General features: G+C 47.8%; 2 protein-coding genes across 5 annotated transcripts; one reads left to right on the top strand and one right to left on the bottom strand.

The window, feature by feature from the left end:
• The first annotated feature begins 4,960 nt into the window (after positions 1 to 4,960).
• Positions 4,961 to 6,129, top strand: PYCARD (PYD and CARD domain containing). 3 transcript variants are annotated; one of them, XM_016217653.2, is made up of 3 exons: positions 4,961 to 5,237; positions 5,488 to 5,547; positions 5,815 to 6,129. In XM_016217653.2, the coding sequence occupies exons 1-3, from the start codon at positions 4,961 to 4,963 to the stop codon at positions 6,069 to 6,071; spliced, it is 594 nt and encodes a 197-aa protein (XP_016073139.2). In that variant the 3' UTR covers positions 6,072 to 6,129. The 3 variants fall into 3 exon arrangements, with proteins under 3 accessions (XP_016073139.2, XP_087671297.1, XP_016073141.2); XM_087815171.1 differs by lacking the exon at positions 5,488 to 5,547 and having other exon boundaries at positions 4,961 to 5,218; positions 5,745 to 6,129; XM_016217655.2 differs by lacking the exon at positions 5,488 to 5,547.
• A 7,322-nt stretch (positions 6,130 to 13,451) lies between these two features.
• FUS (FUS RNA binding protein) lies at positions 13,452 to 23,244 on the bottom strand. Of its 2 annotated transcripts, none has more exons than XM_016217669.2 (15): positions 23,138 to 23,244; positions 21,643 to 21,667; positions 21,403 to 21,554; positions 20,502 to 20,643; positions 20,122 to 20,309; positions 19,703 to 19,916; positions 18,095 to 18,129; positions 16,628 to 16,660; positions 15,789 to 15,892; positions 15,250 to 15,379; positions 14,890 to 14,991; positions 14,634 to 14,757; positions 14,194 to 14,294; positions 13,913 to 14,060; positions 13,452 to 13,648 (listed from the first exon to the last, which is right to left on the bottom strand). In XM_016217669.2, exons 1-15 carry the CDS (start codon positions 23,148 to 23,150, stop codon positions 13,609 to 13,611), a joined length of 1,551 nt encoding a protein of 516 aa, XP_016073155.1. In that variant the 5' UTR covers positions 23,151 to 23,244; the 3' UTR covers positions 13,452 to 13,608. The 2 variants fall into 2 exon arrangements, with proteins under 2 accessions (XP_016073155.1, XP_016073156.1); XM_016217670.2 differs by having other exon boundaries at positions 20,502 to 20,640.
• Positions 23,245 to 23,701: the final 457 nt, after the last annotated feature.

Genomic DNA, 23,701 nt, shown 5'->3' with positions numbered 1-23,701 from the left:
TGAGTATTATTTAGGATTAGTATCAGGGTGTTGGATTGTCATGAAGATTCAACAAGCTAATTTGTGTAAAGCTTGTAGAACAATGCCAGGCCTATGGGAAATGTTCACTAAATGTTGGCAATTGATATTATTACAATTATTATTACTAATTGTTCCAATGAATCTTCCCTACAACATCATCCCCACTTCACAGATTGAGAAACTGAGGCTCAGAAACTTTAATAATGACAAAGACACCTACTATGCGTCAGGCCTGTTCCAAGCACTTCACAATTCTTAATCCATTTATAATCTCTTAATTTCATTTGTAACCTAAGAACTTCATCGTTATTCCTGTCTTAGAGGGAGGCCTTGAGACCCAAAGATTAAGTGACTTGCCCAATGTCCTGGCAGCCTATGGTCCTTCTGGCCCCAGGAGGAGCAGTCCGGGTCCAGCAATCAAAGGGTTACTTGTGTTGGGTGGAGGATCATGCCCAGGAAGCATCTTACCACCAGCTGCTCTGGCTCTAGTCCAGGGGGCAAGGGTGGGCCTTGGGTAAGAATGGAGGTTCTTTCCTGCCAGGGGTCAAAGCTCAGAGCTCTGAGACTCCCCCCAGGAAAGGGGTCAAAGGAGAAGTGATTACCATGGCTTCCCAGAGAGCTGCCCAAGGCTCCTATTCCCCACCCTCCCAGGGTGAAACCACCCTGGAGTCTCCAGGAATGAGCAGGCTCCACCTCTACCTTCCCTGGGGGCCCCGGCAACTCACAGTCCTTTTCAGTGAGGTGAGCCCATTAATGACACAGGATGCAGACCCCAGGGAGGGGCTGTGACCTCCCTAAGTCACACAGCTAAGAGGCTGAGGGTCTGGGAACCAAATCTGAGTGGGCCTGACACCCGTATCTCCTGCTTGTCCCACTACTCCACTACCTTCTGAGTGTGCTTCGTGCTAGAGCATTCTGCAGAGGGGGCAGGGAATGTTATCTTCACTATTACTGCAATATCTGCCCTCCTGAGGGTGTTTGTGGACAGTCTGGAGGAGGCAGAAATTTCCATATGCATGATCTCTCCAAGCAATTTGTCAACTTTTGAGGACAGACATTGGGACTTCTAAGATGGTGGTTGGAACCTGGGCCTAGGAGTCAGATGGGCATGGGTTCAATCTGTTTTCTCAGCTATTACCAGTGTAGGCTTCCAGAGTAATTTCTGAAAACCTCCGTTTTCTCCTCTGTAAGGTGGGATAAATATACATACTGCATGGGATTATTGGGACAATTAAATGAGATTATGAATGTCAAGTGCTTAGCACAGTGCCTGGAACATAGTAAATTCAAAAAATGAAAGCTGTGGTTACTATTATTCATCTTCCACCAGCACTTATCATGGGGTTGGGCATCTAGTAGACCCTAATACCTGTTTTCAGAATAAAGTAGTCTTCAAAAGCCTTCTGAGTTCAGAGTCTACAATGTTCTCATAGAGCACAGGCCCCCACCAAAAGGTATAACTTGTTCCTACTGAGCCCCAGCCCAAGACTACTGAGGAGGGAGGCTTCCAGTTCTAGGAGAGACCAGCTGTGTGTCCCCGGGCCCTTGTCCCTTGCATCCCTGCAACATCACACTAAAGTGCCAGCAGTTGCTCAGAGGTATGTCAGGTGAAAACCACAGCCAGGTTCTTCCACGTCTCAGTATGAATGTGTGTGAGCAGGAATGTGACCAGGGTTGGATACCAGGGGCAAGCTGGGCCCAAAAGGAAGGATCCTGGGTGGTGATATGCAGGAATAAGGGAATATGCAGTGTCACACCATCATGACACAAGTCCTCAGTTCCCTCACCCCCAGGAAGCCAGGTGTGAGAAGCCCACCTTCAGGTGCAATTTCCCGCAGCCCCAAAGGTTCAGTTAAAATGTGTTATACTGGTTTTACTTAAAGCCAAGGCCACCCATTCAAACAAGGGCTCAAGTGATGCAGTCAGTGGCCATGTGGCCAAGGGATCCCTGCTCTGTGTAGGGGTTGAATTGGATATTTTTAAAATTTCATGGCTCAAACACTCAAAGCTTCTAAGATTCTACCAAATGTGAAAAGAGCAGGTTTCACCTGGCCAGTGTGGCTCAGTGGTTGAGCATCGACCTATGATCCAGGAGATCTGGGTTCAATTCCCAGTCAGGGCACATGCCCAGCTTTCTGGCTCAGTCCCCAGCGGGGGGCATGCAGGAGGCAGCCAATCAATGACTATCTCATTGATGTTTCTATCCCTCTTTCCCTCTCCTTTCCTCTCTCTGAAATCAATAAAGATACTTAAAAAAAAAAAGAGCAGGTTCCTATGATTCTAGATTCTAGGATTCTTTTGTCATTGCATAAAGGCTTATCAAGGCAGAATCTGTGCAAAGCCTTGCTGGGTGCTATGGATCAGAAAGGAGCCTCATGGAGCTCAGTCTGGTGGGGGAAGTAGAGTGACCAAACACACTTTGTGATAAACACTGCAATAGAGGCATAGTAGGGGCATCCTATGGACAAGGCCAAGCAATAATTCATTGTGCACAGACAGGACAGAAGAGTCAACAAGGGAAGAGTAGACCGAGGACAGATGAGAAGCTAGACAGACAAGCTATATGATCCCCTCAGCTACATGACCTTGGGCAAGTCCTTCAACCTCTCTGAGCCTCAGTCCTCTCATTTATAAAATGGGACTATTATTCCCTATTCCCAAGGGATTGTTGTAAGGCTCAGAAATAATGCACATGAAGGCTCACAGCCTAAAGAGGAGCTCCAATGTTTATTATTTCTGACAAAAAGCAACTCTCTATGAATGCTGGAGTACAGGCAGGAACCCACCAAGCAGACCAGAAAGAAAAAAAAGCTGAGCAGAGAGCAAGTACCACGTGTGCAGAGGCGCAGAGGCCAACGTGGTAGAAGGTGCGCTGAGGAGGTTGGCAAAGGCCTGAAGGCCAAGCCAAGGAGCCTGGACTTGATCTGAGGCACTGAGAGTCATAGCAGGTTTCTGAGCAGGGACGGGACAGGATCCATGTGTGGGCCAGGAAGATGTAGCCATCCGGCCACAGTGCATAAAATGAGCTGGAGATCTGAAAGGACAAAGACCAGTGAAGAGGAACAGTAACAGCCATGAGCCAGGGAACACTGGCTGATGGGCCACAAGTGCCGCCCAAGGTGAGGATGTTGGCACAGAGTACGACCCAGCCCGTGTGGGACAACACACACTAGGATGGGGATCAGGGCCCTGCTACCCTTCTGGAAGCTCTTAAATACGACATGCTGCAGGTAACACAGCCTCATTCATCCCTTCATGCAGCAAATCTTCACTGAGCATCTCCTGTGCACCAGGCACTCTCTTAAGGCCTGGGGTTCAGCAATGAACAAGACAGACGATGTCCCTACACTCACAAAACTCATATTCTGGTGGGGAGATGGATGCCCAATAAATAAATGTATAATATGTCAGGATCACACCACTAGAAGGACTGGTGATTATTACAGCCCAGGTACAGCGAAAAATGAAGGATTCCCAGTACTCAACTAGCAAGCAGAGCCAGAGCTCAAAGAGGGACTGTACAGCTTCAAGTCCACAGTCCTTCAGCTCCTGGAAGCAGCCTCTCTTTGAAGAGAGGCACACCTTCCAGTTACTGGCATCCTCCCGTGAGCCATAAGGCCCATTCACTCATTATTGATGCCACAAAGATTTATTGAGCACTTACTCTAGGCCAAGCACTGTTCTGAATGCTGTGGCTCTAACAGTGATGTGGACAGGCATGATTTTCAGGCTGACCGTGAAGACTAGTGCTACACAAATAGACTGAGTTAGTTGCAATTTAGTCACAATTGCTATGAGAGCTACAAATAAGTAGCAAGTGTTATGAACTACTCTGGGAGGGATTCTAAACCTGGTCTCCCTGAGAAAGTGACATTTAATTTGAGACTTAAGTCTCAAGAGTTTGCCAGGCAGAGTGAGGGAACAGACTTCCAGGTTGAGGGAACAGCATGTGCAAAGGCTTAAATAAGCGAAGGAGCCTGGTACATTTGAGGAACTGAGAAGCCAGTGTGGTGGGAACTCAGAGACGGAGGGAGAGCAGGATGTGGTGCAAGACAAGGCTGGTGACATCCACAGGGCCAGACCAGCAGGGCCTTCTCAGCCACGGGAGCAGCAAGTTAAGGACTCTGGGCACAGCGTGGGCTCCAATCCCCAAGTTTTCACCTGCTCTTCTGGGTCAAGCCCCCTGGGCCCAGAGTGACCCTCCACCCATGACTTTCCCTCCAGCTGAGAATTTTCTCAACCATTACAAGTGTGTCTTGTCATCACTTCTCAAGAACTTCAGCTCCTGGGGCCAAATCCTGGCCCCCCCAGGAACCCTTTAGCAAGATGTCAGGAGCCATCAGGTAGCCCCTGTCATGTTGGAATTGCCACTAAGTGGGTGAGCAAGTGTTACCTCCATTTTACAGGAAAGGAAACAGGCTGAGGAATAAAGCACGCGCAGCTATTCGCCTCCCTTTTTTTACACCTCGTTTCTCCCCAGTATGTGGAATTGGGGGAGCTACAAGGCTCTGGCTGTTAGGAGTGATTCTAAGATCCTCTGGCCTGCGAGAGAGGATGCTAAGGTTCAGGGGAAGGTGGACGTTTCAGGGCTCTAGAATTCCGAGACTGTGAGCCTTGGCATCGCAGGAACTGGGTCCCCGGTCTGTGCCAGCTGGTGCAAGCCTGGAGCCGCAGGCACCCTCCCTGCGCCCTCCCTCTCCCGGCGCATCTCGGGGTCCCAGCCTGCGGGCCAGCAGGAGGATGGGTTCCCGGCGCCCCCTCCCCACGGCCGAGGGGCTGACGCTGGAGGCCTGGGACCCAAGGGATCATGTGGAGGACCTCACTCACACCCGAGGGCAATGGGCAGGGGCGGAGGCAGAGGCGGGAGCGCAGGTCCCGCCCCAGAGCCACTTCCTGGTCGGCAGACACCGGGTGAGCGCCGCGGCGGGGCCCGGGAACCATGGCGGGCACGCGGGACGCCATCCTGGACGCGCTGGAGGACCTGACCGCCGACGAGCTCAAGAAGTTCAAGATGAAGCTGCTGTCGGTCACCCTGCGCGAGGGCTACCAGCGCATCCCGCGGGGGACACTGCTGCCCATGGACGCCGTGGACCTCACCGACAAGCTCGTCAGCAGCTACCTGGGGCCCTATGCCACCGAGCTCACCACCCACGTGCTCAGCGAGATGGGCATGCAGGACACGGCGGCGCGGCTGCAGGCCAAGGCCGCCAGGGCGGGTGAGCGAGCCCCTGCACGCCCCCTGCGCCCCTCACTACACCCAGCCCCCAGCCCGAGCATTTGCCCGGGGCCCTTTCACTTTCTGTCCCTCCTGGGGTCTAAGAAAAGCGCCTCCTGCTGGGGAGCTTCCCGGCTTCCCGCGCTTGGTCCAGATCGGCCTCCTGACCAAGGACCAAAGGAGCCCCGACCCGGGAGCCCGGAGTGCGACGGAAAGGAGAGGACCGCCTCATTTCCTCCATTCCCTTACAGGCTCCGGAGCAGCGCCGGCGGAGTTCAGGGCCCCTCCTCCCCAGATGGTAGCCGCGCCAGGTGAGGCCTTCACACCCAAACTCCCCTGCCTGGGCACCTCACCCACCACACCCCTGCGCAGCCAACAGCGCCAGGAGAGCGCAGCCTGGGCCAGCCCTTCCCACCCACCTACTTACACACCTCCTTGGGCAGAGCCTCGTTGGGGGCAGAAAGGGAGAGTTATACTCATGCCCACCTTGAGCCCCACCCTGAAGCAGTGTTCAGCAGGAACAGGCCCCAGCTCCCCCCTGGGCGCCAGCTCACCTGCTCTACTCCCTCTTCCCCCAGCACTGCACTTTGTGGACCGGCACCGGAAGGACCTCATTCAGCGGGTCACAGATGTGAACGGGGTGCTCGATGTCCTGCACGGGAACGTCCTGTCGGAGGAGCAATACGAGGCAGTGCGGGCAGAGGCCACCAACCAGGACAAGATGAGGAGGCTCTTCAGCTTTGCTCCAGCCTGGAACCTGACCTGCAAAGAGCTGCTCTTCCAGGCCCTGAAGGACACCCAACCCTTCCTGGTGTCCGACCTGGAAAAGAGCTGAGGCGCCAGCTTCAACTACCAGGGGTTGTACGTACTGATTTTTTTTTATACACATTGTATAAAGAACCAGCTTGTACTTGTGTGGGTTTTTCCTGCTTCCAGCCTGGAAGCACATGCAGAGCTAAGCTACATAGCTAAATGAGCTTAGGCTCAGGTGAACCTCTACTCCACTGCCTTTCCTGGGGCAGCAGGCTCCCCAAACACCATCCTTCCCGCCTCAGTTACCATGAATATTCCTTCATTCACGTTTAGTGGCTCCTCCAGTGCTATCCCAGAGGGTCTGCCCTAGAGACTCGTTAGCCTTGTAGTCAAAGTTAAAATAGAGGTATGTATAAAGGGTCTGAAACTGGGGAGCCAGGCTTGTCAGAAGGCATTACCTTAGAGCACTCTTTGCTAGTCTGCAGAGCTCCTCTTTTGCTTTTTCCACGGCAAAGAGTAGTTATACAATTAGAGCAACTTTCAGGTACAGAGACAGTAGCATCTAAACATAGACCACAAGCACCAAATATAATTCTAGGGTTCCTTGTGGCACTGACACTAGCAGGCCAAATTACTCCCTTTGCTCCCTCCCACCCCCTGGAGGCAGGAGTTATAGGTTACACTATATCCACAAAACATGCCAACAAGCAAAACTTTAGGAAATGAATTCTAGTAGCTATTTCTTCTCATGATGGAATGAAAGTTAATATAAGTACAGTTGACCCTTGAACATGGGGGTTAGGAGTGCTGACCTCCCACAAAGTCTTTATTGATTTCAGAGAGAGGAAGGGAGAGGGAGAGATAGAAACATCAATGATGAGAGAGTCGTCATTGATTGGCTGCCTGCAGCCCGGGCATGTGCCCTGACTGGGAACCGAACCTCGATCTCCTGGATCCTAGGTCGATGCTCAACTGCTGAGCCACACCTGGCTGGGCCCACAGTCTTAAATCCACAAATCAAACTAGCCAGCCCTCACAACATAAACTAACAAAATAGAACAGACTCATAGACTGACAGCTGTAAGAGGGGAGGGGAATTGCGGAACTGGGTGAAAAAGGTGATGGGAATAAGAAAAAACCTCATAGACACAGACAGCAGTATGGTGATAACCAGAGAGGAAGGGGGAGGAAGGAGAGGGTCAAGTGGGATAAATGGTGATGGGAGATTTGACTTGGGGTGCTGCACACACAATACAATATACGCATGAGACATTATCAAACTGTACACCTGAAACCTATATAATTTTATTAACCAATGTCACCCAATAAATTCAATAAAAAGGTAAAAGAAAAACCTAGTCAGCCCTCCACATACAGGTATTCCCAACTGCAGAGTTGACCCTTGTACAATTTGCATTTGAACTGTGCAGGTCAATTGAAAAAAATCCACTTATTAACTGGACCTGTGCAGTTCAAACGCATGTTGTTCAAGGGGCAGCTCTCTCTCTCCAGAAAAAGCACTTGAGCCTTTCCAGAGCCTGTTAGGAAACCAGGATCCTAAGACAACCACCTGCATACACTTTGCACCAAAATTCTTCCTAGCTGTAGGGCAGGGAGGTGCTGGGGTCAATAGCGTCCAAAAGAACAGGGAGGCCCTGAGGAGCCCTGCGAGTTACTGAAACAGCGACCCGGGTATGAGGCAACGGGTTCTGTGCCACTCAGAATGATATAACCCACAAGGAACAAAGCCAGGGGACTTTACTTTCAGCACCCTCACCTGGATGGCACAATTAGCACACACAGTTTACTCCCCACACACTCCAGGGCTGTGTGCAGGCTCCGCCCAACCTTTCCTTAGCTAGCTGCCCCCTAAATGCTGACCCATCCTAACCCTCTTCAACCTAGTCTTCCTGAGCCTCATTCAACCCAAGATAGGTGCAATCACTCGTCTGCAAAGACCTTACCATTTCCCAAAGTGAAGCTGTCTTCCTTTTATCAACCCTGTATTTTTTTTTTTAATGTCTTTATTGATTTCAAAGAGAGGAAGAGAGGAGAGATAGAAATATCAACGATGAGAGTCATTGATCGGCTGCCTCCTGCCCGCCCCCTACTGGGGATCAAGCCAGGAACCCAAGCATGTGCCCTTACTGGGACTAGAAATGTGATGTCCTGGATCATAGGTTGATGCCCCACCACTGAGCCACACCAGCCGGGCCCAACCCCGTATCTTGACATATGGCGCAGGAGTAGCAGCCTAACCAAAAACAAGAAATCCTACCACGTTCCATAAAGCCTAGACGTAGTATGCAACTACCTTGCTTTTCAACTTTACTGCCCTCACCTGGTTTATGCTTAATGTCTTACCTGCTTCTAATTTATCACTTTCAAGGGCCTGAGTGATCAAAACTGATCATGGAAATGGATTCTCACTTCTTACATTATGGTACCTAAACTATTCTTCCAGCCTGGCCCAGAAGGACCTATATAGCCTTTCCCATATTCCTCTCCACATACCCCATGATCCCAACATCCCTATTTGCTCACACCCTGCGCCCTAGCACAGCTGGTCCCTAACTTCGGAACACCTTGAAATCTCCTTGTCCTAGTGTGCCCATAGGTGTGGGGTGCCTTCCTCTGGGCTCCAGTGCACTTCCCATTGTGCCTCTGTGGTAAAGCAAACCCTACTGGCATGGTATATTTTCAGAGGACTCTAATGAGACCAAGCCCCATAAAAAGACATCTAGGTGGCTCAGTTGGTTGGAGTGTCATCCTGTACACCAAAACGTTGTGGGTTCAATTCCAGGTCAGGGCACACACCTAGGTTATGGGTTGGAGCCCTGGTGAGGGCACATATGGGAGGCAGCCAATCAATGTCCCCCCTCCCCCCCCCCCGACTCCTCTCCCCTAAACAAATCAATAGGAACATACCAAGTGAGAATTTCTTTTAGTCTTCACCGAGGATTACTTTTTCCATTGTTTTTTTCAAGAGTGAAAGGGAGAGAAGAAACATGGATATGAGACACTCGGATTGGTTGCCTCCCACACACACCGGACCGGGGCGGGGATCTGGCCTGCAACTGAGGTACATGCCCTTGACCAGCACCAACCCTGAGACCCTTCAGTCCACAGGCTGATGCTCTAACCACTGAGAAAAACTGTCTCAGACTCAAGTGAGGCTTTAAAAAAGTCATCTTTCCAACCTTTGTACAAGTACCTTGCATGTAAAAATTGATAAATGGCAGTTACTGTGTACCTCTACTAACAATATTTTTTTAAAACTTCGCAGAAACCTAGTGATTCTCATGAGATGGGGCCATAGCTAACACTTCCTTGCACAACAGATAACAAAAAGAGAACCTACAAAAACCAGTGCAGGCCTGAGGCAAAAGAAATGGTTCTAAGAAACAGCTCCATCAAGTTAAATTTTTCTCGGGCACTTCCTTTTTTCCTTTTGGCAGTTGGGGAATAAAGGGGGCCCAGCACGAGAACTGAGTTCTACTGGAAGTCCTTAAACAGCACCACATAGTGGTGAAGGACACAAGTTCCACAGCCAAAGGATCCAAATCCAACTCTCCACTCCCCCTCTCACCAGCCAAGACTCAAGGCCAGCTTGTGCCTCAGCACCCCCATCTATAAAGTAGGGAAATTAGGGCTCAGTTCATCACTTTAACAGCAACTGACCCACAGTTAAGTACACATTAATGTTAGCAATTATGAGACATTTGTTCCTAGCTCCCCAACAGCTTAGAATCCAATCTGAAACAGTATTTTTTGCTCAAATCTCTAAGCATCACACGACTAGAAAAAGCCAGTGTTGGCTACGCCTATTCTTATTAGGAAAAAAAAAAAAAAACACATGCAGGTCCCACCCTTCTGTGAGTGGCCTTTTCCTTAACTCCTAGGTAGCATTGTCTATGTAAAAAGTTTATACTATCAAGTTCCCCTTCACAGGAAAGATGGCATTAACAGAAAGGAGTCTCTGCAAAACTTTAGAGCATGGCTCTAAGTATGCTATTGAACCAGCACCACCACAAGAAAGATTGTACTCCACCCAGACCTACATATCCAGTTAGAATCCACATGCTAACAAAATTGTCTAATGGGTTAGTGTGTATGTTCAACTTAGACACGCTACCACAGAGAATCCAGCCCTGCCATCTCAGGCTGAAGACAGGTTTGCAGAAGCCTTCCCACAGGAACTTGCCTTTTTACTCAGGGAGACAGTACACAGGATGGGCTAGCTTTCCTTCAAAACCTGGGAGGGGAGGGTCCTATATCTAATAGAGAGGCCCCACCCGAAAGCCCTAAGTACACTGCACTAAATAGGTACAGGGAACCCAATTAATTGAACAACACTGCCGCCCTGAGGTGTGTGCAGTGCTCTGTAGAAAAGCATAGCACTTCTGCTCCCTTGATTCCTGGACCCTTCAAGGATTTTCCCACAGCCACCTCACCTTGGAATTCCCCACTTAAAAGCTGCCCAAACTTGGTCCATTACAGCCAAGGAGTCCCCAATGTTCAAGTTCCTTCCATCTCTAGTTCCCACACTGGTGGTTCAATTGTTCTTCCTATTATAGGAGCCCTTTCTCTAGCACTATAGCCTCAAGATTTAGGGCTAAAGCCACATCACAATTCAAGGACCTGAGAGCACTACTCATCAGCAGAGCATACTGTTCCCAGACCCAAATTTCTACTTATAAGGAACATTTTTCCTGCCTGTTCCTGCCTCAAACAATGCGAATTTTAGATTCAATGGTCTCCAAAAGATCTTCTAACATCATAGGATTGACAGTCCAACAATTTCTACAAGCCCTAAAGTCAAATCTGCTGGCAAGATCCACTTAACATTTCCTTAGTTCTTATATGCCAGCATCAAACAAGATAATTTTTGTGGGAACTCTAAAATTATTTCAAAATATAAAGTTAAAAATTAAAGATGTTTTCTACATACTGAGGGTCCAAAAGTAGGAAGGGGAGCCCGAGTTGTGGAAAGACTGGGGAGGCATGGTTGCAGATGAGACCCCAGAGTTTAGCCTCTTATTTCCATGCACAGTAGTACAGAAAGTGAGATTAAAGCTCATGGTGAATCACTGAGACAGACTTAAGTGGGGAAAAACACAGCTGGATAAAGAAGTAAGGAGTCTCACAGAGACTGGACCCTAGACCCTAACTCCTGGTTAATCTACCCACCAATGACCACCTCAGCCCTATATCCAAGTTATTCAAACCCAGCCAGCCCAGCTTGTGATGAGATAAAAGGCTTAAAAGACTTGAGAACTAAATCAGAGGCAGCAAGCAAAACTATAGCACACCTCTCTCTACCCACAATCTACTCTCCTCACTTCTTCCTACTTAGCCTGTCCCAATCCCAATCCTAATTTTAAAAAGCCAGGCACCTAGTGCTTCAAGATTTTCTCAACAATGATGAGGTGGCAGCAGAATCAGCTTCTCAGAAGCAACATTCCCTCTGCTATGTGTCTTCATCCATTCTCCTACAAAGGCCCCCAAACTGATCCACCCACTAATCAGACACCTCTTATTTAAGGGCTAGCCAAAATCACTGAAGCCCATTAAAGGACGTAAGAACTTAATACCAACAGTCCCAGTCAGTACTAAGGTCTCACAAAGATCTGCAATCTCCTTCACCCCTAGCAGCAAGGACCAAATACCACAACCAAACCCCAACACCAGAACCCTACCATGTGAAGCAGAAACAAACTTCTGAGACACCTATCAGGCCATTCAAACCAAACACCATTTAAGAGAGCAGATCAAACACCCTGGCCACACCAAGGAAAGAACTGCTATAATCTTGGCCCTAAATCTAAGAGCTTCTCACATGTATGAAGTTCAATTATCCAATTCAGATTGTTGCCCGGGAGGCTCAGCCACTCAGCCTACTTCTGGTGTTTTGGGTTTTTAATACATCTTTATTGATTTCAGAGTGAGGAAAGGAGATGGAAACATCAATGAGTCATTGATCAAGCCGGGCATGTGCCCTGACCAGGAATCAAACCTGGATCGCCTGGATCCGATTGACGCTCAACCACTGAACCACGCCCGGCCAGGCTACTCCTGGTTTTCGAGCAACCCCTCAGTAGGGAGGGGAAAGCTCTCTTTGGTTAATCCTCACCCAGGGACTTTTCCCATTGCTTTTCAGAGTGGGAGGGAGAGGGAGAGAGAAGCATCGATGACACATTAATTTGTTGCCTCCCACGTGCCCAGAAATGCAACCCAGGTAAGGCCAATGCTCTAACCGAGCACACCAGCCAGGGCAAGACGCTACTCCTTTTGAGAAAGCCACACCTTCCCTGTCTGGTCACCAGAGACCTCAGGATGAACAACTACAGGAAACACCTACCACACACTTGATTTCAAGAGGAAAGCACTTCCCAACCAGGGCTCCCAGGCAAAGTACCTTTTTTGTTATTGGCTCTCATTTTCAATTCTGTGTAACTGAAATGCATGTTCAAATGATTTGGTAAATACAGGTAAGTTTCAACTCAATTTGAGAATTGGGGGGGAAGTGGTGTCTCAGGGTCAGGAAAGGGCATTCAAGTTTAAGAGGCATTGTCCTGAGGTTTCAAACTCATTGTCTCCACCCTTGCCCTATATCCAACACTACCACCTTAAAAGAGAGGGCATTCCACCCCCAATCATTAAAGCTCACACAAGCCCAAAACCTCAAAATAACCTGTCCTCTGGGTACAGACAGGATTTAAGACCCAGGTAGATACTGCCTCCCTACATCATCCTCCCAAGCCCCACCTTCAGGAATACTAGGGGTGCACTGTCACCTTGATGTGATGCAATACCTCTAACCTTCCTTTTCCAGCTAACCTTCCCATTTCTTACCATCTCCTCACTCCCAAGTCTCCTCCCTCAAAAAAATGATTTCAGACTGAAAATGGCACTGACTCAATCCTGGCTCTACCATTTTCTGATTCTAAGCCACATGACCAACACGCTTTATTTTCTGCCCATAAAGTGAGGCCACAGTACCCCTGCAGTGAGTAGGTGCTGTTACTCTCCACTGTGCAAAAGACCCAACTGCTCCCCATCAGTCAAATTTGAATACGGCCCCCAAGGCAAACCTGATTTGAGCCCCACCCTTACAAAAGTGTCAAGACCAAAAGTTTAAAAGGGTAAGGCTGCTGTAAATAGTATATTCACTAAGACCAGTATGCAAATAAATGTGCTGAAAGCTATCCAGAGTTGGACACATTTGGGGCAACACCCACGACATCATGTGTTCTTCACTTACCCCATTCATACACCCAAGTTTGTGATGAGAAAAAGTTTAATCCCTACTTTCAAGGAGACCACTTGACCTTTTCTCCCCAGGACCAAGTATCAAACACTTTATTCCAGTTCCTGCTAGGCAGGATGCACTAAAAGAGGAAAACACCCCACATTCCTGACCTGGACATCAATCCTCTGAAGACGGGGTAGAGGAAGAAAATTTAACTAAAACGATGGTTTTTAATGGGAACCAGAGATATGGTTACAATTACATAGTCTGACACAAAACCCCGTGGGTGGTCAGGAGTTGCAAAGTTACAAAATAATGAGGGTCACGCTGGGTATAGAAGAAAAGCTGTTCCAGAACTTCAGGAGGGCTAATACGGCCTCTCCCTGCGATCCTGTCTGTGGTCACCCCTGCAAGAAAGAGTATCCATTAAGGTCCGCGTCACCCACCTCTCCACACCCCTCCCACCCCCAAAATCCTAGCCCAGGAAATATCTCAAATTTAGTCAGTCTACAGATTAGTTCCCAGAGATAGATAATTTTCCTCTTCCTTCCCCCTGCTATGGTTACAATCTCAGTTTAACTACCCAGTCCTCAAAATGAAGCCACTTTCTCAACAAAACCTTGCTATTCCATTACCTCTGTTCAATTATTTTTATTTCAGTTTAGTCTTACCTGGAGTCCATCTTGCCAGGGCCAAAGCCACCTCTGTCCCCACCACCCCGGCCCCCTCGGAAGCCCCCACGGTCCCCTCCTCGGCCTCGGTAGCCGCCCCGGTCATAGCCTCCTCTGCCACCACGACGATCATCTCCATAGCTACCCCCTAGGACAAAAGAAATATGACATATCACATCCGCAAAATCCCCCCTTCCTTCCCTCTAGCCTCTAGCCTCCCAGCTTATAATTAAGGGCTTTTTGACCCCAAATTCTTATTACCAGCTCTGCCTCTTCCTTACCCATATGAGAGCCTCCTGGTCCCCCTCCTGGGCCATCTGGTTTAGGGGCCTTACACTGGTTGCATTCACTCCTCCAAGAGAAGTTCATGTTCTCACATGTACTGAGGAGAAAAGTAAAACAATTTGTAGGGGTGGAGAGTAGGCAAGACCTAGAATTAGGAATAGACTCCAGTGACCTTACAGATAGTGAGAAAACTGAGGCCTAAGGCCTCAAAAAGGAAAAAGGCTTGCTTCTCAGGAACATAGACAGGAACAAAAGCTGCAAATTAGTGAACCCAGCCCAATACCTTTCTCTCACTGTAACAACCTTACTTAGGAGAATAAGCTCTTGGCCATATCTGTCCCCATCATGGCAGTCTTGACTTGACTAGTTTGGAGAAAACACAACTCTACCTTAACATCAGAGGGCACAGAAAAACTGAGAAAAAAATTCCACTCACGGATTAGGACACTTCCAGTCCCCAGCTCGCTGCTGTCCTCCACCGCCACCACCTCCACTGGGGAATCCTCCCCGGCCACCGCCACCACTGCCACCACCTCCGTAGCCTCCACGGCCCATTGGTCCTAGTGTAGATACAAGTATGGATCCGGCCCCCTTCCCAGTTTAGTTAACTTGCCCTTCTTTTCTACGAAACCCTCACAATTCTCCTCCCTGTTTCCATCACATCTTTACACTAGCATCAGGAAATAACTCACCTCCTCGCCCTCGGCCTCCACGACCATTGCCACCACCTCGATTGAAATCTGCTCGCCGAGTGGCAAATGAGACCTTGATAGGGTTCCCAGAGAATTCTTTACCTAAAAAAATAAAGGAGGTATAAAAAGGCTTTTTATTAAGACCTTTGTGTGGGTTCAAAAGCATACTAGGTACAATCAACAAAGACTCTGCCTTCCTGAAAACGTTTATAATCTAAAGAGGTATAAACAAAAATAAAGACTTCTGAAGTAGCAGATAGAGTAAATGTCGGAAGACTCAAAGAAACCCTCAAATGTATCCCGTTTTCCAATGCTTGCTTGGCCAACCTCCCCACCTGCCACCAGCCTCCTCAAACATACCATCAAACCAGTCAATAGCTGCTTTAGCAGAAGGTGGGTCATCAAACGATACAGTTGCCTCTCCTTTCAGCTTGCCCGTTTCCCTGTCTGTGTACAGATTAATCATGGGCTGTCCTGTTTTCTTATTTGTCTGAAGAAAGCAACATGAGATAACATCAGGCTTACAAGACATAATAGTTCTACTCACCTTCTACCTTCCTCCTCTACAACCTGAGGTTTATCATAACCATATTTCAGTTCCTCTCTTCCCAGTTACTAGTTCCTATCTCACGTGTAACTTGAATGAAAATCAAGGACTACAATTAGTCTCTCACATCATATTGAAAGATAAAACTAAAGGTTGTAGCCTACAAATTGAAGTTTAGGATACTCCTTTTATCAATTGGGCCTTTGTATTATTTCTTTTATAAAATGGCAACAGCTAATGTTCCTTCTTCCACAAATTAAGCTTATAACCATTAAGGTTTATTTTTACTAATGTGCGAAATCCAAAAGCCTGAAACTGATAAAAAAAACAACCACCCTGGCTCCACAAGTACCTTAATAATACCAATCTGCTTGAAGTAATCAGCCACAGACTCAATTGTAACATTCTCGCCCAGTCCTTGCACGAAGATGGTGTTGTTGTCTGAATTATCCTGTTCTGCTTGTGGCACGCAGAAGAAAATGTGAATTAGAAAACAAGCAAAGGTATAATGAGTCAGTGACTCTTGATCTAACTTAACTTTAATAAATACCTGATATTACACTTTCAAAGGAAAAAATTCTAAAGCAACCACTGTAATGTGGTTTGGGTCAAAGGGAAAAAATCCACATCCCTACTTTTTATTATCTGAGTGCCTATATGCTAGCCATTTCACAAATTTAAAATTAGTTTCACAACTACCCTTTCAAACATGTTAATACTAGTTACAGAAACCAGGGATCAGGTTAACGTCCCAAGATCACACAATAAATATACCAGTGTTTGTAAAATCTTAATTTTACACTAAAATCCAGCAATCATCAAAACAAAGGTACACTAAATGCTTCCCCTTTATGCGTCTTTGTGTTTATTAACTGGTCATGACTCAGTTTTAAAAACCCATACTTTAAACCAGCAGTTCTGGTGTATGGTCCACACAGATATATCAGCACTCCTGAGACTTGTTAGAAATGCAAACCATTGGGCTCCTCCCAAACCTACTAAATTGCTAGTGGAGGAAACCATCAGTTATTTCTGATGTTTATTTATAAATCACTGCAAACTACATATAGCTACATCTAAACTCCCCTTCCTTCCTTTTCTACCCGCTCTTTTTCATATTAAGTTTCAAAGAACATCCAGAAAAACTCCTGATACCAATTTTAGCCACTTTCATGCCCCCTGTGGACTCACCAGAGTCATGACGTGATCCTTGGTCCCGAGGGCCTTAAGTGACATGGGAAGGGGGAAAAAAACAAGGAAAGGAAAGAGGAGCCGTTAGTCAATAGGTAGAGACAGACAAGGAAAAAACTTAAAAACCAAATCCAAACTCTTGCAAAATATCAGTTAAGTGCTCACAGCCTCACTCCAAACCCTGTCCCTGGGTTGCCTGCCCAGAGAAAATCCTAGGCATGGCTGTATGTAACTTGAGTCCCCACAGGGACAACTCCACACCTCAGAAAATGCTGCCTCCCCCAGCTCAGGCTGGGAAATGTCCTCAGCACAGATTGGGGGGGCCAAGAGAACCCATTGAAGTTAACAAACCAATTCATAACTTGGCCTTGTTCTCTCATCCGAGAGAGAAATGGGCTCACCACCAGCAATGTGATACGCATCCATCCAGTTTCTCCAAACTTTTAACACCAAGGACACTTATCCCTTGTGGAACAATTTTTAATTTCTTCTTTAGAAACCATTCTTAAAACCATGTTAAGTTTCCCCAAAACCACATGAAAGTAAAAAAAAAAAAAAAAAAAAGACATAATAGCTATTGAATTTTTAAAGCATGTCCCAGGGAACAGACCAGAAATCTTATTTCCATAATGCAGCCTATTTTTTTTCCGGAGACCATCTTTGACCAAAGTTTCTCTGAATTCACCATATATAAATATCATACCCACATTCAATGACACCAAAATCATGAACCCGGGCCTTTGGTTTTAAATGGTGAGACAAATCAAGTAACCTTTTGTTAGTTAACCAAACCAGAAAAGTTCCAGCTTACTAGAAGACTTATCAAATTTTTCATGAATTCAGTTTGTGCTGTTTCCCATGAGCCACACATGCTCCCAACCTTTCTTGTGATCCACACCTTCCTTCCCACAGCTAGTTTCTATTTGCCCATCTGAGTTGAGTTTAAATACGTTTATGTAGAATTGAATTGACACCATTCAGTATTTAATATATAAATACTGTATATACCAACTTCACCATTCTCAGGGCAGTATTTCACATCCCTCTTCCAGAATTAAAACATTTAGAGGTTATACTTTTACACACTTACACACACACACACACACTAGCCTTGAACACTGATCAAAAAGGATCCTGAAGCCAAGTTGGTTGTGTTCCAGCACACTCTCCAGTTTTTCATAATGCCATGGTCACTAAGTGCGAAGTGTGGCAACACTCCTCATTAAACACCTCTTATTAATAACCTGGGTCAAACCAATTTGGTGCAAGACGACTGCTGAGTCTTACCCCTGCCTGCCTCTGTTAGCACACATCTGGCAGCAGGTGGCATTCTACCCCACCCCTTTCTGGAGGTGGTTCTGGACACTTCAAAACCTTTGACACTTAAAACACGCTAAGACATCTGCAATGAACAATCAGACAAAGCATTGCTGGGAGTTGGGAATTTTGGAAACTCTGTTCACTTACCACCAAATTTATTGAAGCCACCACGGTCACTTCCGCTGGAGAAGACAAGTTAGAAGAAAGGACATGAAGCTTCCAACGGCTACAAACGGGCGTGTGGTTTTTTTTTATATTTTAATATTCCCCAAACAAGGGTATGTGTTTTGGGAAAAAGATACATGTGGCTACTAAAATACATTCCACTTCCTGACCACCCCTTGTCTGACCTTTGATCATGTCACACACACGTGTGCAATTTCTTAGACACAGTTTTTTAAGCATTTTGCTTTAAAATTTCCTCTGGAAAAAAAAAATGACCCATTTTCCTTGGTTGGTCTTCCAACGTAGCAGATGTTTTTTCCTCTTGTCGCAAGTGGTTGACAACCCAGTAGTTGGTTTAAAAACCCTACCCCCAATTTACCCAGAAGACATTTCACACCAGGCTGGGGTAGCCCTGAACACATTTTTGTGGTTTTTGCTTTGAAAGCAGCAAGCAGACCCAACCCCATTCCATAAAAAGTCAAAACCAAAGGCAATTTTCCCTTATAGCGAGACAAACAGCTAAACCCTATCCTAACTACTGAGCTGTTTTTGATTTCCCCCAACCACCGGGGTCACCCCTTCTACACTGCGAGAAGAGCGGAGTATTTTGCAATGTCACCTTTCATACCTGTGGCACATAAAATGCAGAGCAAGTTAACAGTCACATAACAGTTGTTTTTCTTTTTAAAGATTTGCATTAAACACACGCACACAACAGAGTTTTCCTCACTTTTGTACAGTTTTTGAGATTGCCCCCACCCACCTCTGAATACTTACCATATATAAACTTTCTTTAAAAACCTACTTTTTCCAAAAAAGGAGTAACACACTGACATTCCTCCCCTTTCAAGGGAGACAGAGTATGGTCCTTCAAGTCATATTCACCAACAGATTTGACGCATGCTTTAACATCAAATCTAAGGTTTTACTTCAAATCAACTACAGCAGGAAAGGAAGAAGGTCCAGTTGGACAAGTAACCAGGGAAAGGGTGACAGTGGAGCAAATATGTGGGATACCACTGTCCAGTGTATTTTGTCCAAAAGATCTGCACACTTCAATGGCCCCACAAAGCAAGTCACAAGCAAAATCATCACTGTCAGTCAAATTACTGCAACTCAAGCTCATGGATTGATATGACTACAAAATATGGGAAGAGTAGCCAATTCCTGGAAGCTGAAGTCAGGTTCACCGTTAACAACCCCTTAGAGGACACATGGGAACACAAGTAACAAGTTTCCCTATTACCAGGAGTGGGATCATCGGTTTCCCTTGCAAAGAAAGAAGCCTTTACTTCCATGTTTCTTGCCTAGGATATCAATGACTCCAATCCATACACACCTATATATTTTTCCTTTTCCTTTGGAAATATATAAGTGTCAATACTCAGAGGTGTGGATGGGAGTTCACGCTCCCAAGTTCTCACAAAAATAAAATGGGGATGGAGGAATCAATAGCCAATGCCCCCATATCAAAGCCATGACAAATCCCTAGAATAAGACTAACCATGCTCTAAGGTACTGATGATTCATGCAACCCACAACTCCCCCCCTCCCCCCCCAATGTTACTCCCTGGCTCACAAGACACCTACCCCATGCCGCCTCTGCCTCCACGGCCGCCTCCACGACCTCTGGGTTCATAGCCACCACTGCTTCGGTTGTAACCACCGCCACCGCCCCGGCCTCGTCCCCCACGGTCCTGCTGGCCTCCCCCGTAGCCACCGCCACCACCACTTTGGTCCTGATTGCCATAACCGCCGCCACTGCCACCACCACTCATGGAGGACTGATCTTGGCCATAGTTACCTGTCAAAAAGAAGACACCTTGAGACAGAAAAAATTGTGAAGCGACATAAAACAGTTCAACAATGCCAAGGGATAAATGAATAGAAATACAGAGTCTGGGAACAAGAAATCAAGATTTTTAAGAATCCTTTTAGGGCAAGGACCACGCAGAATATAAACCCTTATAGAAAACAGGTATGAGACAAAACTGAAGACACCTTCTCACCTCCACCACCCCCTCCGCCACCTCCACTGCTACTGTTGTACTGGTTCTGCTGTCCATAGCCCTGAGGAGGGTTATAGGAGCTTTGCTGCTGTCCATAGCTAGGCTGCTGTCCACCATAGCCAGACTGCTGACCATAGCCCCCACTCTGGGGCTGCCCATAGTTGCTGCTCTGAGAACTGCCACCGTAACTAAGGAGAAAGAAAAAAAATTATAACGCCAGTATGTCCACTACTTCCTTTCACTTTTGATACATCCCATTCTCTAAATCCAACAAAGACACCATCCCCATCACTCCTTTTAATTGCTCCTATGTGGAGTTCATTATCATTCCTTATCAATTCACCCCTAATCTTTCAGGCCTCTCCACCACAATTCCTTACCCTCCAGAGGTGCTGCTAGGAGCTGGCTGCTGGCCATAGCCAGGGTAGGACTGCTGCCCATAAGACGACTGAGAACTCTGTCCACCGCCATAGCCACCAGTTGAGCCATATCCCTGGGGAGCTGACTGAGTGCCATAGCCTGCTACAAGGAAAAGAGAAAGGAAGTCACAAAAGCTAAGAGGAAAAAGAAAAGGCAAAGAATGGGTTGGAAAAAAACATTACAATTACCTAATGCTACTCATACTTTAAAGTCAGCCTCTTAGAAGCTGTTTAGAAATCTTGCAACTCAGTTGAAGAAATTACCCTTCTCTTCTACCCTAAAGCTAATAATGTTCCAACTTCTACCAACTTCAGAAACAAGCTCATCCCACCCATCCCAAAGACAGTCTCTCCAGGACTACCACAGCCCAAGATCCCTATATTCATTAACATTTCACCCTGCTTATGTGTGTCTTCAGTACAAATAGGACAACCCACATTATTTATACTTGAGGACCTAAGGGCAAATTCCACCTCTCAGGATAGCACTCAGAATGACTTCTAATTGTCTAACTTCAAACATCTATTTGAGGTGTGGATGGGAGTTCAAATCATTTTCTCCCTGCAAGTATTAAAAGCCTAAAACTTTCCCCCTTTAGTGAGTACTTTCCCTCCACATTTCACTTTCACACTGAAGGGAGATGGGGAAAGTGCAGGAAGTAAAAAAAAAAAAAAAAGAGACAGAATTACAAACTAATAAGCATTTTTTGTTTGAAAGGACTCAGACTCCAAAGTTTTAAGGGTAAAATAAGGGGAAAAAAACATGGGACATTTTCAACATTTCAATACTGCTTAGGGTTAAGAAAAGCAACATTCAGAAAGAATGTTGGAAGAGGGAGGGTGACCCACTTAAGAGACTCACTGTTCTGGGTCTGTCCATAAGAACCATAGGTGCTCTGGCCATAGCCTGAAGTGTCCCCTGACTGGCTGTAGCCACCATAACTCTGTTGTCCATAGGGCTGATTGCTCTGCTGGGAATAACCCTGCCCAGGCTGGGTGGGGTAGGCCCCATAGCTGGAGAGAGAAAAAACAGCAATCAAGAAAACATATCCTAGCAACCCCTGCCCTCTACAAACTTTGGAAGCCCAGAAATGACACTCACCTTTGGGTTGCTTGTTGGGTATAGTCTGCAAAAGAAAGATACAATTACGTCACTTTCTGCCATCCCTTAGAGTATAGAACACAATAAAGCAAAGAAAAAGCAAATTTCTACAGAGACCAAAAGGCCTTACTGGGAATACTGAGAGTTTTGGCAGACAGCCACAATTTTCCACACATTCAAATGGTATCGGGAACTGCACAAATTTACACCCATCTCCTTTTCACACCCACTCCAGGGGGGAGGTATCACCAAGAGCCAAGGTGAAGTCAGAGCTACTTAAGTGGCATGGGTTTTCATTCAAGCTGGAAGCGGAAGGCAACAGTGTTCGGGATGGGGCCACTCTCTCAACCAAAGAACAAAACCCAAAGACCAAGCACGTCTCCAAAGAGCCCATTCCACCCTTTGCCCAACCTTGGAGACTGGGAAAGTGGACTTTTTATGCAAAGCCAGGTAACGAAGAGAACTCTAATCCCAAATAACAGAGATCATCATCAAAGTGCGCTCGCCTCAGGAGACAAGTCAACTGGTACTCAAGTCCCCAGCCCGGTGGCTCCAGCCGAATCCATTTTCTCATCACCCTGCCTTCCCCGGAGCGGAGAGGGGACTCGGCCAACCGACAGGAGCGAAAGCGCTTTGAAAAGCCACTACGAAGCCGCACCACAGATAACTCCTCTTCCGCACAGTAAACGAGGAGCTTCCCCCCGCAGGAAAACGGCAAAAGGACCGGGAGAGGGTGTGGCCTCGGGCGGCCGCTCCCTCCGTTCCCACTTCAGAAAAGAGGAAATTTAGGTGCGAACACGCTCGGACCCGGTGCCCGAGTCCGTTCGACGACCCTCGGGAACCACCATCCCCCACCAACAGTCCAGCGCGCACGCGGCCCGTATCCCGAGCCTCTGCACCCCGCCGCGTGGCAACCGAGGCGTGAATGGGATGGTCCCGCCCCTTCCCGAGGGACCTGTTGGAGAGTGGGGGTGGCCCGAGGTACCACACGGGACCGGCACTGCGGAGTCTTTAGCCGAGCGAGGGTCTCGCGACAAAAAGCAGGACCAAAAAGGGGCGGGAGGGGGGTTCACGCCGCGAAAAAGGGGGGGAGGGGCCAGCAGAGCGCGTGCGCGCACCCAGTGCCCGGATGCAGCACTGCGACAAAGCGGCCTGAACGCAGGGCTGGGAACCGGGCGGGAAAAGGGCTCCAGGGACTGAGCACTTCCATCCGTATCTCATGTTTCATATCACCAAGACTCGTGTCTCCCAAGCCTCACCGCAAGGAGCAGGACCGCGAATGGAAGACCTCCCGCCCCGCGCAAAGCGCCAGAGGAGCGAAACAAGATGGCGACATCCGCCTCCCCTTCCACCCTTCTCTGCTGCTTCCCGCCACAGTGGTACAATTGGATCCTAACGCGATCGCCGCCCGAGTCCCACAGAAAAACTAAAGGCCAGCTGGGACGGAAAGAAGCCCCCGGTCTGCTCACCACCGCCGCCTCGCGCCCTTACATACCGTTTGAAGCCATGTCGGCGCACGCGCACAGGCCGACAGGCAACAAGCCTCCAACTCCACAGAGCACCGACGCCTCGAGGACTGAGCGGCCCCGCCGCCTGCGTCGAGGTTTATGTACGCCTCCCGCCTACGTACCGCGGCGGAGTGTACCAAGTGCGCAAAGGCAAGGGGGACGCACGGCCGGACTCCCGTCACGCTTCAGAGAGCATAGAGGGCCGAGCCGACAGAAGGGAAGCATGTTAACTAAGACCCTAAGAATCTTCAAATAATATATATAATCATGTTTTTTCTAACAAAGAACTCCGATTCGCTCTGAAGGACTAGCCCCCGATTACCTTCACCCCTAAGAATCATAATGGTGCGGTCTAATTACCCTCTGGGGGCGGGGCGAGGGGCCCAGGGCTTCTGCGGACTGAACCGTAGTCAAAGCCCGGAGTCGCGGGGCGGAACCGAAATTCTTTCGGCTGGCGCGTTTCACTGGGCCCCACTTTCACTCGGGGCGACGCGCTCCATTGTGCTTCCACGAGACCCGCTGCGTCGCTTCTCCGCATCAACCTCCCTCCC

The sequence above is a fragment of the Miniopterus natalensis genome, chromosome 3 (assembly GCF_054644295.1).
Source record: "Miniopterus natalensis isolate mMinNat1 chromosome 3, mMinNat1.hap1, whole genome shotgun sequence".
Taxonomy (NCBI): domain Eukaryota; kingdom Metazoa; phylum Chordata; class Mammalia; order Chiroptera; family Miniopteridae; genus Miniopterus; species Miniopterus natalensis.
The sequence above is the reverse complement of the archived record's forward strand: the minus strand, read 5'-3'. Positions and strand labels throughout refer to the sequence as shown.